This window comes from Dasypus novemcinctus, chromosome 2 (assembly GCF_030445035.2).
Source record: "Dasypus novemcinctus isolate mDasNov1 chromosome 2, mDasNov1.1.hap2, whole genome shotgun sequence".
In the NCBI taxonomy this organism is placed as follows: domain Eukaryota; kingdom Metazoa; phylum Chordata; class Mammalia; order Cingulata; family Dasypodidae; genus Dasypus; species Dasypus novemcinctus.
In genome coordinates this window covers 138401098-138414334 of record NC_080674.1, presented here as the reverse complement: position 1 = coordinate 138414334, position 13237 = coordinate 138401098, and the positions used below count along the sequence as shown (strand labels likewise).

Genomic DNA, 13237 nt, shown 5'->3' with positions numbered 1-13237 from the left:
CCTCTAGTAGTTTTGAAATGGTATCTCATCGTCGTTTTGATTTACATTTCCCTATGTTGACATCTTTTCATGTGTTTTTGACCATTTATATATCTTCTTTGAAGAAAAATCTATTCAAGTCTTTTGACCATATTAGAGTTGGGTTGTTTGTCTTTTTGTTGCTGAGTTGTGGGGTTTCTTTATGGGTATATTAAACCCTTATCACGTTTGTGGTTTCCAAATATTTTCACAATGAAGTCCTTTTATGTACAAAAGTTTTTCATTTTAATGTACCATTTATCTTTTTTTTTTCTCATGCTTTTGTTATAAACCTAAGAAACTATGGCCAACACAAGGTCCTGAAGATGCTTCCCTACATTTTATAGTTCTAGTTCTTATATTTATGTCTTGATCCATTTTGAGTTGGTTTTGTATATGGCGTGAGGTAGTAGAGTTCTACCTTCATTCTTTTGCAAATGGAGATTCAGTATTCCCAGCACCATTTGTTGAAGAGACTTTTCTTTCCCAATTGAATGGACTTGGCAACCTTGTCAAAAATCATTTGGCTCTATGTGAAGGATAATTTTCAAACTCTCAGTTTGATTCCATTGGTCTATATGTCTATCCTTGGGCCAGTACTGTGCTGTTAGTGTGATTCATCCAACTTTCTTCTTTTTCAACGTGGTTTTGGCTATTCAGTACCCTTTGCACTTCCATATACCTTTATTTTTAAGACTTATTTTCATTTATTTACACACACACACACACACACACCCCGCCCCATTGTTTATACTCGCTGTCTGCTCATCTTCTCTTTAGGAGGCACTGGTAACCGAACCTGAGACCTCTTTTGTGGAAGAGAGAGGTGCTCGATCACTTGAGCCACCTTCACACCCTGCTTTGTTGTGTCTCTCATTGTCTTTCTTCTTTGTGTCTCCTTGTTGCATCATCTTGTTGCATCAGCTCACCACACTAGCCCATCGTGCCAACTTGCTGTCTTGTTTGTCTTCTCCAGGAAGCACCAAAAATTGAACCCAGGACCACCCATGTGGTAGGTGGGAGCTCAACTGCATGAGCCACATCAGCTTCCCCCATATAAATTTGATGGTTGTCTTTTCCATTTCTGCAAAAAAGACTGTTAGAATGTTGTTTGAGGATTTTGTTTAATCTATAAATTGCTTTGGGCAACAATCTTAACAATATTTAGTCTTCCAATGCATGAACACATAATGTCCTTCCATTTATTTAGGTTTTTTATTTCTTTTAGCAATGATTTGTGATTTTCCATGTACAAGTCCTTTACATCCTTGATAAATTTATTCCTACATATTTGCTTCTTTTAGTTGCTATTGTAAATTGAATTTTTCTTGATTTCCTCTTCAGATTGTTTTTTAATAATTATATAGAAACACTACTGATACTGGAGTGTTGATCTTGTACCCTGCCATTTTGCTGAATTCATTCATTAGCTCTAGTAGCTTTAGTGTGGACTTTTCAGGATTTTATAATGTGTAGGATCATGTCTTCTGCAGATAGAGAAATTTTTACTTCTTTCTTTCCAATTGGTTGCATTTTATTTCATTTTTGCCTGATTGTGCTCTGCCTAAATTTTCCAGTACAATGTTGAATATCACTGGCAACAGTCGGCATTCTTCTCTTGTTCCTGATCTTAGGGAAGAAGCTTTCAGTCTTTCACCATTGAGTGTGATATTAATGGTGGAATTTTCATATATACCATTTATCATGTTGAGGAACTTTCCTTCTATTCCTAATATTTTATGTATTTTTATGAATTTTGTCAAATACCCTTTCTGTATAGGTTGAGATAATCACATTGTTTTTCCCTTCTTTCTATTAATGTGGTGTATTACATTACTTGATCTTCTTATGTTGAACCACCTTTGCATACCTGGATTAAATCCCACTTGACCATGGTATAAATTCTTTTAATGTGCTGTTGAATTTGGTTTGCTAATATTTTGTTAAGGATTTTTGCCTGCATATTCATAAGGGATAATATTGGTCTGTAATTTTCTTTTCTTGTGCTATCTTTATCTGACTTTGGTATGAGGGTGATGTTAACCTCATAAGAATGAGTTGGGAGTGCTCCCTCCTCTTCAATTTTTTGGAAGAGTTTGAGCAGTATTGGTGTTAGTTCTTTTTTGAATGTTTGATAAAATTCACCAGTGAAGCCATCTGGTCCTGAGCTTTTCTTTTTGGGGAAGTTTTTGATGACTGATTCAATCTCTTGTTATTTGTTGAGATCTTCTGTTTTTTTCCTTGAATCAGTGTAAGTAGTTTGTATATTTCTAAGAATTTGTCCATTTCATCTATCTTATCTCAATTTGTTGGCATACAGTTGTTCATATTATGCTGGATAATTTTTTCAGCTTCTTCCCCTTGCCGTATTTCATTGCTGCACCAAGCTTTTTATTTTATTAACATTGACTATATGGAGTCTTGGGAGACAAAAGTAGAACTTCGGCATATGGAAGTGTGGAATCTGAGACATAAGTGAACAAAATCTCAGAGGAAAAAGACTGCATCAGCCCCAGAACTTGCCTGAAATATTTAACATTTGAGCACCCCATTACTTAAATTACTTTTAAATATGTTATATCTCCATAAAGTGATTTATTTCTGGATTTAAGAAAAGCATTGTCATACTGAAAAATACTTTAAGTTCAATATCTATGTTACAGAGTTACTGTATTTTTACTTACATGGTAAATAGAAAATAAAGACTATAAATGTATAACCATATGCAAGTAATACAGTTCTTCTGAAAGAAGCTCTCCCTGCTTTAAGATCAAAGAATTCCTTTAAATTATTTGTAGTAATGCATTATGGTTATTTCAACAGTATCCCTGCATATTTTTAGCTTTCTAAATGAAACTTGGTAAACATACTTTATGATTTGACTTCCCCCTACCCTCCAAGTCTCTCTAATGTTTTTATTCTCATTTTTCTCATCTTTGTCAGTGGCTTGAACCTGGCACCTGTAGCACGACTAAGAGGTACTTGGGAAAAGTTACCAAGCAAGTATGAGAAACACCTTCAAGATCTACAAGACCTTTTTGATCCATCTAGAAACATGGCAAAGTATCGAAATATTCTTAGTAGTCAAAGCATGCAGCCTCCAATTATTCCACTCTTCCCTGTTGTCAAGAAGGATATGACATTCCTACATGAAGGTATTTTAAAATTATTTGAAAATTCTCATTTTTAACTTCAGTTAATTCTATGGAATTGTGATTTATTATATTTTCAGTTCAACTCCCTTTTTTTTCCCCACATGCAGAAAAGTACCCAAAACATAACTTAATGAATTATGACAAAGCAAGCACTCCTGTAACTAATACCCAGGTCAAAAATAAAACAGTCTTAGTATTTCTGAAGCCCCACCCATACTCCTTCCCAATTACTATACTCACTCTCTTCCCCAAGGGTAACTACTATATTAGTGAGTCAAAGTGGTGCTGATGCAAAATACAAGAAATCTGTTGGCTTTTATGAAGGGTATTTATTTCGAGTAGAAGCTTACAGTTACCATAATGCCAAAGTTACTTCCTTCTCCAAAGTCTGTCGCCACGTATTGAAGCAAGATGGCTGCCAACGTCTGCAAGGGTTCAGGCTTCCTCTTCCTCTTCAGGCTCCATGATCCCAGCTTCTTCCAGTATCAGCTATAGGCTGGAATAAGTCTCATCTCTCTCCTGAGGTTCATTACTCTCCAGGCTTAACTGCTCTGCTCTCTCCTCAAGACCAGCTGTAAACTGTCAGGCAAACAGCTCATCTATCTTCCTGGAGCCTCTGCTATGTCTAATGGCCCAATCAAAGCCTTAATCATAATTTAATCAAGTAAAAGTAAAACCTCTGAATCTAATCCAATTTAATATGCCCAAAGGAACAGACCAATTCACAAACATAATCCAGTATCTATTTTTGGAATTCATAAACAGTATCAAACTGCTATAAGTACCATCCTGACTTCTAATATCATGGTTTGATTTAGCCAGCTCTTGAAATTTATATAAATAGAATCACAGGGTATATATTTTTTGGTTTTCCAGCTTATTTTGATCAACATTAGATCCTCCATGCTATATTCAGGGTGAAATTTCTGGATCCTGATATTAGTATAATCAACTTTAGAAAACAGTTTGTTATTACCTAATAAAGTTGAACATTGGCAATGTTATTAGAGTTTTCATTATTTTCACCCACACCATACATGGTAAAATTAGTCTTTTTATGTTTTTCTTCTTGAATAGGTATGTTATTCTATCCTATTATGGTTCTCAAGTGCATTTCCTTGATATAATGAGGTCCAGAACTCTTTTATATATATTTGTTAGTCTTCTTGTGAAGAAGTTCAAGTTTCTTCCCTATAATTCTTAATGGTTATCTTTTCTTTCTTTTTTTTTAAAGATTTATTTTTTTTATTTCTCTCCCCTTCCCCCCCCCCCCCCCCCGCCAGTTGTCTGCTCTCTGTGTCCATTTGCTGTGTGTTCTTCTGTGTCCGCTTGTGTTCTTGCCAGTGGCACCGGGAATCTGTGTTTCTTTTTGTTGCATCACCTTGCTATGTCAGCTCTCTGTGTGTGTGGCGCTACCCCTGGGCAGGCTGCACTTTTTTCACGCTGGGCGGCTCTCCTTACAGGGCGCACTCCTTGCATGTGGGGCTCCCCTACACCCCTGCATGGCACAGCACTCCTTGCGCGCATCAGCACTGCACGTGGGCCAACTCAACACACGGGCCAGGAATCCCTGGGTTTGAACCCTGGACCTCCCATGTGGTAGGCAGACACTCTATCCGTTGAGCCAAATCCACTTCCCAATGGTTATCTTTTAATGAACAGAGGTTCTTAATTTTAAAAGCCTAGTTTATTGATCTTCAATATGGTTTATCTCTTCCTGAACAGATTTTTTAGTAAGTTATTTTTCCTACTCAATTAACTTGGTAGATATACACTATTTTACTGTTTTTCTAACATGATCCTAGCTATTCTAACATGCATATTTGTTAATATTAATCAGTTTAAGCTTATTGGTACTTTGTTTTGTCATGCAATGCAAGGAACTTAAAACACTTAAATACCATTTACCTACCCAATTTATATCTATTTATTTCCATGTCTTTAAATCCCACAATAAATTACAGATGCTTAGTAAAGTCAGTGTTATTATTATTTAGCCTTACCCATATGTTTACCTTTTTTTCATTTTTTCATTTTTTTTTTCCCAAGAAGTTGTAAGTTAACAAATACAATCATGCATACCATACAGGATTCCCACACATTGCCCCACCACTAACACCATACATTGTTGTGATACATTTGTTTCAAATTATGAAAGAACATTGCTATAATATCACTGTTATCTGTTGCCTATAGCTTATGTTTGGTGTATTTTTCCCAAAAACCATCCTGTTAGTAACTCCATGTATGAGTATTGTATATTTTTTATAGTTCATGAGAAAATGTTCTCCTGTTTGTACTGTTAGGTGTAGTCCATCATTCACCACGGGATTCGCTGTGTTACATGGTCCCTTGCCATATTCAGTCCATCCAGAGTTTACACTCACTAACTCTGAATTTCATCAGATTTGTGCTGTCATTAGCTCAGCCCATTTCAGAACATTTTTGTTATTCCTAAAGGAAAAATTCCCTACCCTTTTATATTATATAGTAGCTTTTTTTGCCATTGCTATAAAATTGTATTACTGATTATAGTAATTACAGTCTATAGGTTACATTAGTTATATTTTCCCATATATGTCCATATTCTTAACAGCTTGTAATAGAGGAGCCTTCTTATTTGTACAATAAAGCACGGTCATTCTCTACCACCAAAATCACTATTTTATACAGTCATTACATTATCCTTTAGCTTTCTTTCAAGTGACATTAACCTCCCCAGATGACCCCTTTCAGCCACAATCACATTTATAAATGAAATCAGCAGTGTTGAATATATTAATTAAAATGTATTACCATCAACTCTAACCATTTCTCCACATTTACACTACCTCCCACTTGGGAGGCAAGTGCCCAGCACTCCTCACGGGCTGCAGCATCTGCTGGCTTGTGATGCAGCATGTAGTTCATTGCGGCAGGTCCAGCATCTAACTCATCACAGCAAGAGTAACATCTATCTTGTCACAGGCACGGCATCTGCTCTTCTTTAAGAGGCACTGGGATCCGAACCCGGGACCTCCCGTGTAGTAGACGGGCACTCAACTGATTGAGCCACATCACTGCCCTGCTTGTCTTTTTACATTGGGTTTTATATTCTCTTTATATAACATACCCTTATCAGATATGAAAATTTTCTCCCAGTGTGTAGGCTGCCTTTTTACCTTCTTAACAAAGTCATTTGAAGCACAAAAGTGTTTGCTTTTTTTAAAAAAAAGATTTATTTTTTATTTATTTCTCTCCCCTCCTCACTCCCCCAGTTGTCTGCTCTCTGTGTCCATCCACTGTGTGTTCCTCTGTGTCCACTCATATTCTTGTCAGTGGCACCAGGAATCTGTGTCTCTTTTTATTGCGTCAATCTTGCTGCTTCAGGGCTTACTTTTGAGGAGGTACCGTTTATTGATTCTGTTTGTTGTTGTTGCTCATTCTTTAGGTGTAAGGTTTAAGAAACTACTGCCTACCACAAGATCTTGAAGATGTTATCCTACATTTTCTTCTAGGATTTTTATGGTTGTTGCTTTTATATTTAGGTCCTTGATCTGTTTTGAGTTAATTTTTGTATAAGGTGTGATATAGTGTTCCTCCTTCTTTATTTTAGCTATGAATATCCAGTTCTCTGAGCACCATTGTTCAATAGGCTTTCTGACCCAGCTGGGTGTGTTTCACAGCCTTGTCAAAAATCACTTGACCATGGATGTGAGGGTCTGTCTCTTTCTGAATTCTTGATTTAGTTCCATTGGTCGATATGTTTATCTTTATGCCAGTACCATGTTCTTTTTACCACTATAGCTAAGTAATATTCTTTAAAGCCAGGAAACAGGAGTCCTCCAGATTCATTCCTTTTTAAGACTTTTTGGCTATTCGAGACCCCTTACCCTCCCAAATAAATTTGATCATTGGCTTTTCCTTTTCTGTAAAAATGGCTGTTGGAATTTTTATTGGGATTGTGTTGAATCTGTAAATTAGTTTGTATAGAATTGACATCTTAACAATATTTAGTCTTCCAATCCGTGAACACAGAATGTCCTATCATTTATTTGGGTCTTCTTTGGTTTCTTTTAGCAATTTTTTTGTGTGATTTTCTGAATACAGATCCTTTATATCCTCGGTTAAGTTTATTTGATTCTTCCCCCCACACACACGCACACATTGCTGTTTTGCTGTCTGTGTCCATTTGCTGTGTGATCTTCTGTGTCTGTTTTTGGTTTTGTTTTTTTTGAGTTTTTTTTGTCTTTTCTCCTCTAGACTTCACCAGGATTTGATCTGGGAGACCTCCAATGTGGGAGAGAGATTCCCTGTCACTTGTGCCACCTCAGTTCCTAGTTTCTGTCACGTCTCACCTTGACTCCCCCCTGCTGCCTTTTGTTATGTCATCATCTTGTTGCATCACTAACTTCACAGACCTGGCACACCTTTATCAGGAGGCACCAACGATCAAACCCGGGTCCTCCCATACAGTAGATGGAAGCCTTGAGCCACATCTGCTTCACCTTTTTTTTTTTTAAGATTTATTTATTTTTATTTATTTCTCCCCACCCCTTGTTTGCACTTGCTGTCTGCTCTCTGTTCATTGTGTGCTCGTCTTTTTTTTTTCCTTAGCAGGTACCTGGGACCAAACCCAGAACCTCTCTCATTGTGTTTCCTCATTGTGTCTCTATACTGTGTCATCTTGTTGCATCTTCTTGTTGATTCAGCTCACCATGCCAGCTAGTCACATCAACTCACTGTCTTGCTTGTCTTCTTTAGGAGGCACTGGGAACCAAACCCAGGACCTCCCATGTGGTAGGCGGGCACCCAGCTGCTTAAGCCACATCCTTTTCCCAGTATTTGATTCTTTTAGTCACTATTGTAAATGGAATTTTTTTGTGACTTCCTCCTCAGATTGCTCAGTAGTAGTACATAGAAACATGGCTGATATTTGCATATTAATCTTGTATCCCACCACTTTGGTGAACTCTCTTAGTTCTAATAACCTACATATTTACTTTTGATGTTGTTCTTTACTCCTTCCTGCTTTCTAGAGCCTCCATCTTAGTTTTCATTTATCTGAAAAAGTCTTTACTTCATGTTTGTTCTTAAGTAATATTTTTGTTTCATGGTTATCTTCTTTCAACACATTCAGATAACTTCTGTTGTCTTCTAACTTCTATTTTTAATGTGGAGAAGTCAGCTATCAGTTTTATTTTCTGTTCCTTTTACTAAAATCTGTCTTTTTTCAATATCTGCTACTAAGATTTTTTTCTTTTTATCTCTGTTTTTCTCTAGTTTTGCCATGGTATGACTAGATGAGGGGATTTGTTTCTGTTTTGGGTTTTTTTAATCCTCTTTGGTATACTCATGGCATCTTGAATCCCATAGCTGGATATTTTCATCATTTTTATATAATCCTGAACTATTTTGTCTTCAAATATTTTATCTGCCCTTTACTTTCCTCTCCTGTAGTGACTTTGTGTCATACTCTTTTCTGTAGTTCCCATTTTTGCTCTCCATGTCTCATTCTGAATATTTTATTTTGACCTATTGTCTAATTAATTCTCCCTTCAATTATGTCTGATCTGTTAAGTTCATCACTGAGTTCCAGACCAGTAATTGTGTTTTTTTATAGCTTCAGTTTCATTGCCGAAGTTCTCAGTCTTGTCTTTGAACATATTCAACATAGTTATTTTAAAGTCTGTCTCTAATAACTCCATTATCTGAGTTCCCTGTTGGTCCATTTCTGTTATCTTTTTTTCCTCTCATATTTCAATCATTTTATCTTTCTCCTGATATCCCTATTTATTTTTATCACAATAGTGGATATTGTGTATAAAAAATTATAAAAATAATTTGAGGCTTCAGATGATGTTCCATTTCTCCAGAGAAGATTAAATCTTGCATACAGCTACAGATAATGACAATCCAAAATCACCTTAATTCATTTTCAAGTTTTGTTATAATTCATGTGTTCCATGTATAGGTGCTCTTTACTATGAGAAGGGAGGCCACTGTACATTTTCCAAACCATATCATTCTCAAACTTGTAATCAGGGTCTTGGAGTTCCCTAGAGGCACTTCTCATGCTGCTGCAGGCAATGAAGTGGTGTCATGATAACTGTTAAAAACAGATGTGGGGAGCCAACATGACTCCGTGGTTGAGCACCAGCTTCCCACATACGAGGCCTGGGTTTCAGTCCCAGGCCCCAGAATCGAAAGAAAAAAAAAAAAACAAGTGTAAAAAAATGTTCCTGTAGATGATCAGATTGCCCTTTGAACACATAATTTTTGCCTTGTGGTTTGGACTGTATAAGCCAACAAAAGGGATAATTCTGATCTCATACCTAATCTCTTGAAAGAAAAGTAAGTCATTTTGAGAGCTGCATAAACTTTTCCCCCAGAAAACTATTTAACAAAACAAAAGCAAAAATAGTCAAACTTAGAAACCAGTAAAAATGTGTTAATAATTAAAGTCATGGTTGTAAATTCAAATACCTGGATGGGAAAGGTGAATGGTAAACTGAAAAGTGTACATGTCTATGAGGCAACCACCTCTTAGTTGCAACTATAGTTATTGCCATTTGGGAAAATGGACCCACTAACCTCACCTGAATATTTTTTTCCACAAGAGAAGTCAGAAATTCTTACAATCATATGATATCTTTCACTTTTTAAAATGTTGATAGCTCATTTATCAATTTCTTTTAAAAGTATTGTGAACCAAAGAAATCTTGACTGTTATCAGGGTTAATTGAACCCACAGGTAACAACTTATGACCCATGGCTAAAGCCAAATTTTCAAGCACTGTACCTTAGCTTCTCAAAAGAACAAATAGATGTAGGCGCCTGACTGATAATGTGCTGGGAATCTAGAGTGTTATTTTGAAGGGCTGCACATTTTATAGATGTGTCTATAAAATAATGGTTTTAGAAGCCATTCATGTAATCAGTTTATCACTTTAGAATTTGTAATCATAAGTCTCATACAGAACAGAATCCTCCCATTGTATAAGTCCCTGGGAGCGGGATTGAGCCATCTATGCTTTTATCAGTTCTTATAAACAAAAGTTGCAATTTGCTAAAAAAAGTTTCTGATTTATGCCCCCAGGATTAACAACTTGACTTCTGATACCTTTATATAGATATTTTAATTTTGAAATATTTTAAATTACTTTAATTCCATAGGAAATGACTCCAAAGTAGATGGTTTAGTAAATTTTGAAAAGCTAAGAATGATTGCCAAGGAAATCCGTCAAGTTGTTCGTATGACTTCTGCTAACATGGACCCAGCTATGATGTTCCGACAGAGGTATGGCATTGAAATGTGTATAAGTCTTACAGAGTGGTATACGAAGTGTTATAAAAAATAATCATATCACTTGTTGACCATCTGCCATTTATTATGTACTGTCCATGTCAATCTCAAGAAATCCTTTATCACAATAACCCTAAGCGATAGGGAGTATTGACCTTCCTTTTATTCATGAGAAAACAGAACTCTATGGTTAAATACTGTTCTTGTGATCACACTGTTTGCTAAGATTTCAACCTTAGTTCTATATGACTTTTCTGAGTATACAGATATTTCTGTATTTTTATTATTCTTTCAAATATTACCAATTTTAAGTCTTAAGAAAACTGCTAATCTAAATTATCACAGAACCCCAATGCTTTCATCTGGTTTCTAACCTAATCTCTAGTATTAGTCTGCATATGTCTTTTATTTTCACTGAATATTTTTAAATTTCTACTTTTTTTCTAAGTCATACTTCATTTTTCTAAAATATATTCCTTTTTCTGAAGTTACTTAGAGTAACTTCTTGACATAATTTAGATATTGCCTATTTAAGCATTTACCATCATTCCAATAAAAATGGAAAAATATTATTTGTATCCATATTAACCTGATCATCTAAGAATGCTTTTTTAAATTCATTTTTAATATAATAACAAAGGCTTACTCAACTTATAAAATTCATAGACTGTGAATAGTCACGCTGTCCCAGTAATCCTTATAATTTTAAGATAAACTGACATTAGGATTTTAATTTTTGGCCTGATTTTCTTCTGGGCTTATGTTTTAGCTTCAGTACATAAGAGCTTTCATAATGAAATTTACAGAGATAACATAAATTCCTGTGGTTTAAAAAATACATTTTCTGCTAAAGAAACAAAAATACTTTTTCTTAAAAATGAAAGTTGGAGTTTTTGTAATCAAACAGAATCAGTGTGTCAAGATTGTTTTGTTGTTGTTGTTGCTTGTTTTGTTTTGTTTGATCACTGTCCCAAAGTCTTTGTTTTTGTAAGTCGATCTCATGGTTGCTGTAGTTTAGAGATCCTCAAATTATGGAGGAGAGGGTGTGCCCAGAATATCCTCTTCACTACCTATCCCACTTTGCCTTTTGAGTATCACTACATGTGACATAAGATGTCATTTCTCAAAAGTGTGGAAGCAGAAAATAGTAAGAACTAGAGACCAATCAAACCTGGAGAGAGGTTTGTGGGGTGTTTGTTTGGTTTTTTTTTTGTTGTTATTATTGCATATCTAAAAGCTGTACAGTGGTCCTAACAATTCCGCATTGTATTACATGAATCTCCATTTCCTCATATATGTTACCAGCCTATTCCCTGAGAACATAATGAATTTATGACCCTTTCAGTACAATTAATAATACTCTAAGTACCAGCTATGCTTCAGAAATGAGCAAAAGAAAAAAAAACTGATGAGGAAATGAGTAAATCTGGCTATGTTCTTGAGAATGGCCTTGACTAAATAGAATAAGGCATGGGGGGAATTAAAACATTTTTTAGATTTGGTTAACTTTTCATGCATAAGTTTTGTTTGTCAGACAGTACTAAAGTAACATATCTTTCATTAAGGAAATAATTGTCCATTTTGGTGTTACATGTTATCTAATATGGACAAAGGTAACCCCTATTATTTTAACAGTAACCAGTTTGCTGGCTGAAAAATAGAATCTTTATTCAGTCAAATAGTACCGTAAATATACACAGTGTCCCTTTATAATTTTCTTTCCTAAAAACTTTGAATTCAAAATTTATAATAAGTAAATGTTTTTCCTTATACTTGTTAACATAAGCCTCTAGATAAATTAGATATTAAATATACAATTGGTTCTAACGTGTATTTTTCAAATAGCGTTATTTTGGAGGACCTTCAGTATATATCATGATTCTTCGTACTCTCTTGCATTCCATTAAAGGCATTTTACTTTTAAACTGTAATTTTTTTCCTAGTAAAATTTTTCTGTTCTATTCTGTCTGCATAGTTTCTCTGACTCTCAACTATTGTCTTTTTTCTGTGCTCTCCTATTCAAACACATGCTTCAATGTTTGTGGCTCTTGCTTACAGGAAGAAGAGGTGGCGGAGTCTGGGGTAAGTGTAGAGATGAACATAATTGGAATGAAGGTTGTGCAACTCTTAACATATACTGCATCCTTTTCATTAATGCACGCACATAAAGTAGCATGCGTTCTATTAACCCTGTCAACCTACATTCCTGATAAATGCCTTTTGCTAACAAGGTGAAAGTAGTGATAGAACTAGCTGGTTTTTCCTTTACTTTTCCATTAATGATATCCCATGAACCCCTTTTGGATTTTAATTTTACAGGGTCAGTTAGATCATGATCATGATCATAGTGGAATATTTCTGTGCTTCTTACTTGCCAGACAATGTTCTAAGCACTTTAAATAAATTATCTTATTTAATTATCTAGCCATCCTTTGAGGCAGGTACTGTTATTATTTCCATTGGTGAAGATTGAGTTACCCAAAATCTTAATGGTAGATCCAGACCTAGGTAGTCTAATTTCAGAGTCAAAGCCAGTTTCTTTTATTCAAGTGCAGTCATATTTTATAAAAATAAATTTATTGTATAAATGTATAAAAATGGATGAGAGGTCTATTTATCAATGTTGCATTTTCCATTAAATGTTTAAAGACCTTTATCCAAGCTGTACTATAAAATTGAATTAGTAAATAATTGAACTAGAAAATGGTTCTAATATCTCCGATCCACTGATAACATGAGACTTCTAATATTGCTTGAGTTTTGTTTTAAATTCCTACCA

General features: G+C 35.2%; 1 protein-coding gene across 7 annotated transcripts in view; it reads left to right on the top strand.

Moving 5' to 3' along the window:
- The window catches only part of RAPGEF6 (Rap guanine nucleotide exchange factor 6), a 273773-nt gene that overhangs the window by 233650 nt on the left and 26886 nt on the right, over nt 1-13237 (top strand). For 4 of the 7 annotated variants that reach the window (XM_058278054.2, XM_058278041.2, XM_058278087.1 and 1 more), the window contains 2 exons: nt 2962-3173; nt 10329-10452. In XM_058278054.2, coding sequence (XP_058134037.1) covers nt 2962-3173; nt 10329-10452 — 336 coding nt within the window. Of the gene's footprint in view, nt 1-2961; nt 3174-10328; nt 10453-12516; nt 12541-13237 lie in introns of all 7 variants that reach the window. The other 3 variants (XM_058278050.2, XM_058278030.2, XM_058278080.1) reach the window with 1 other exon arrangement.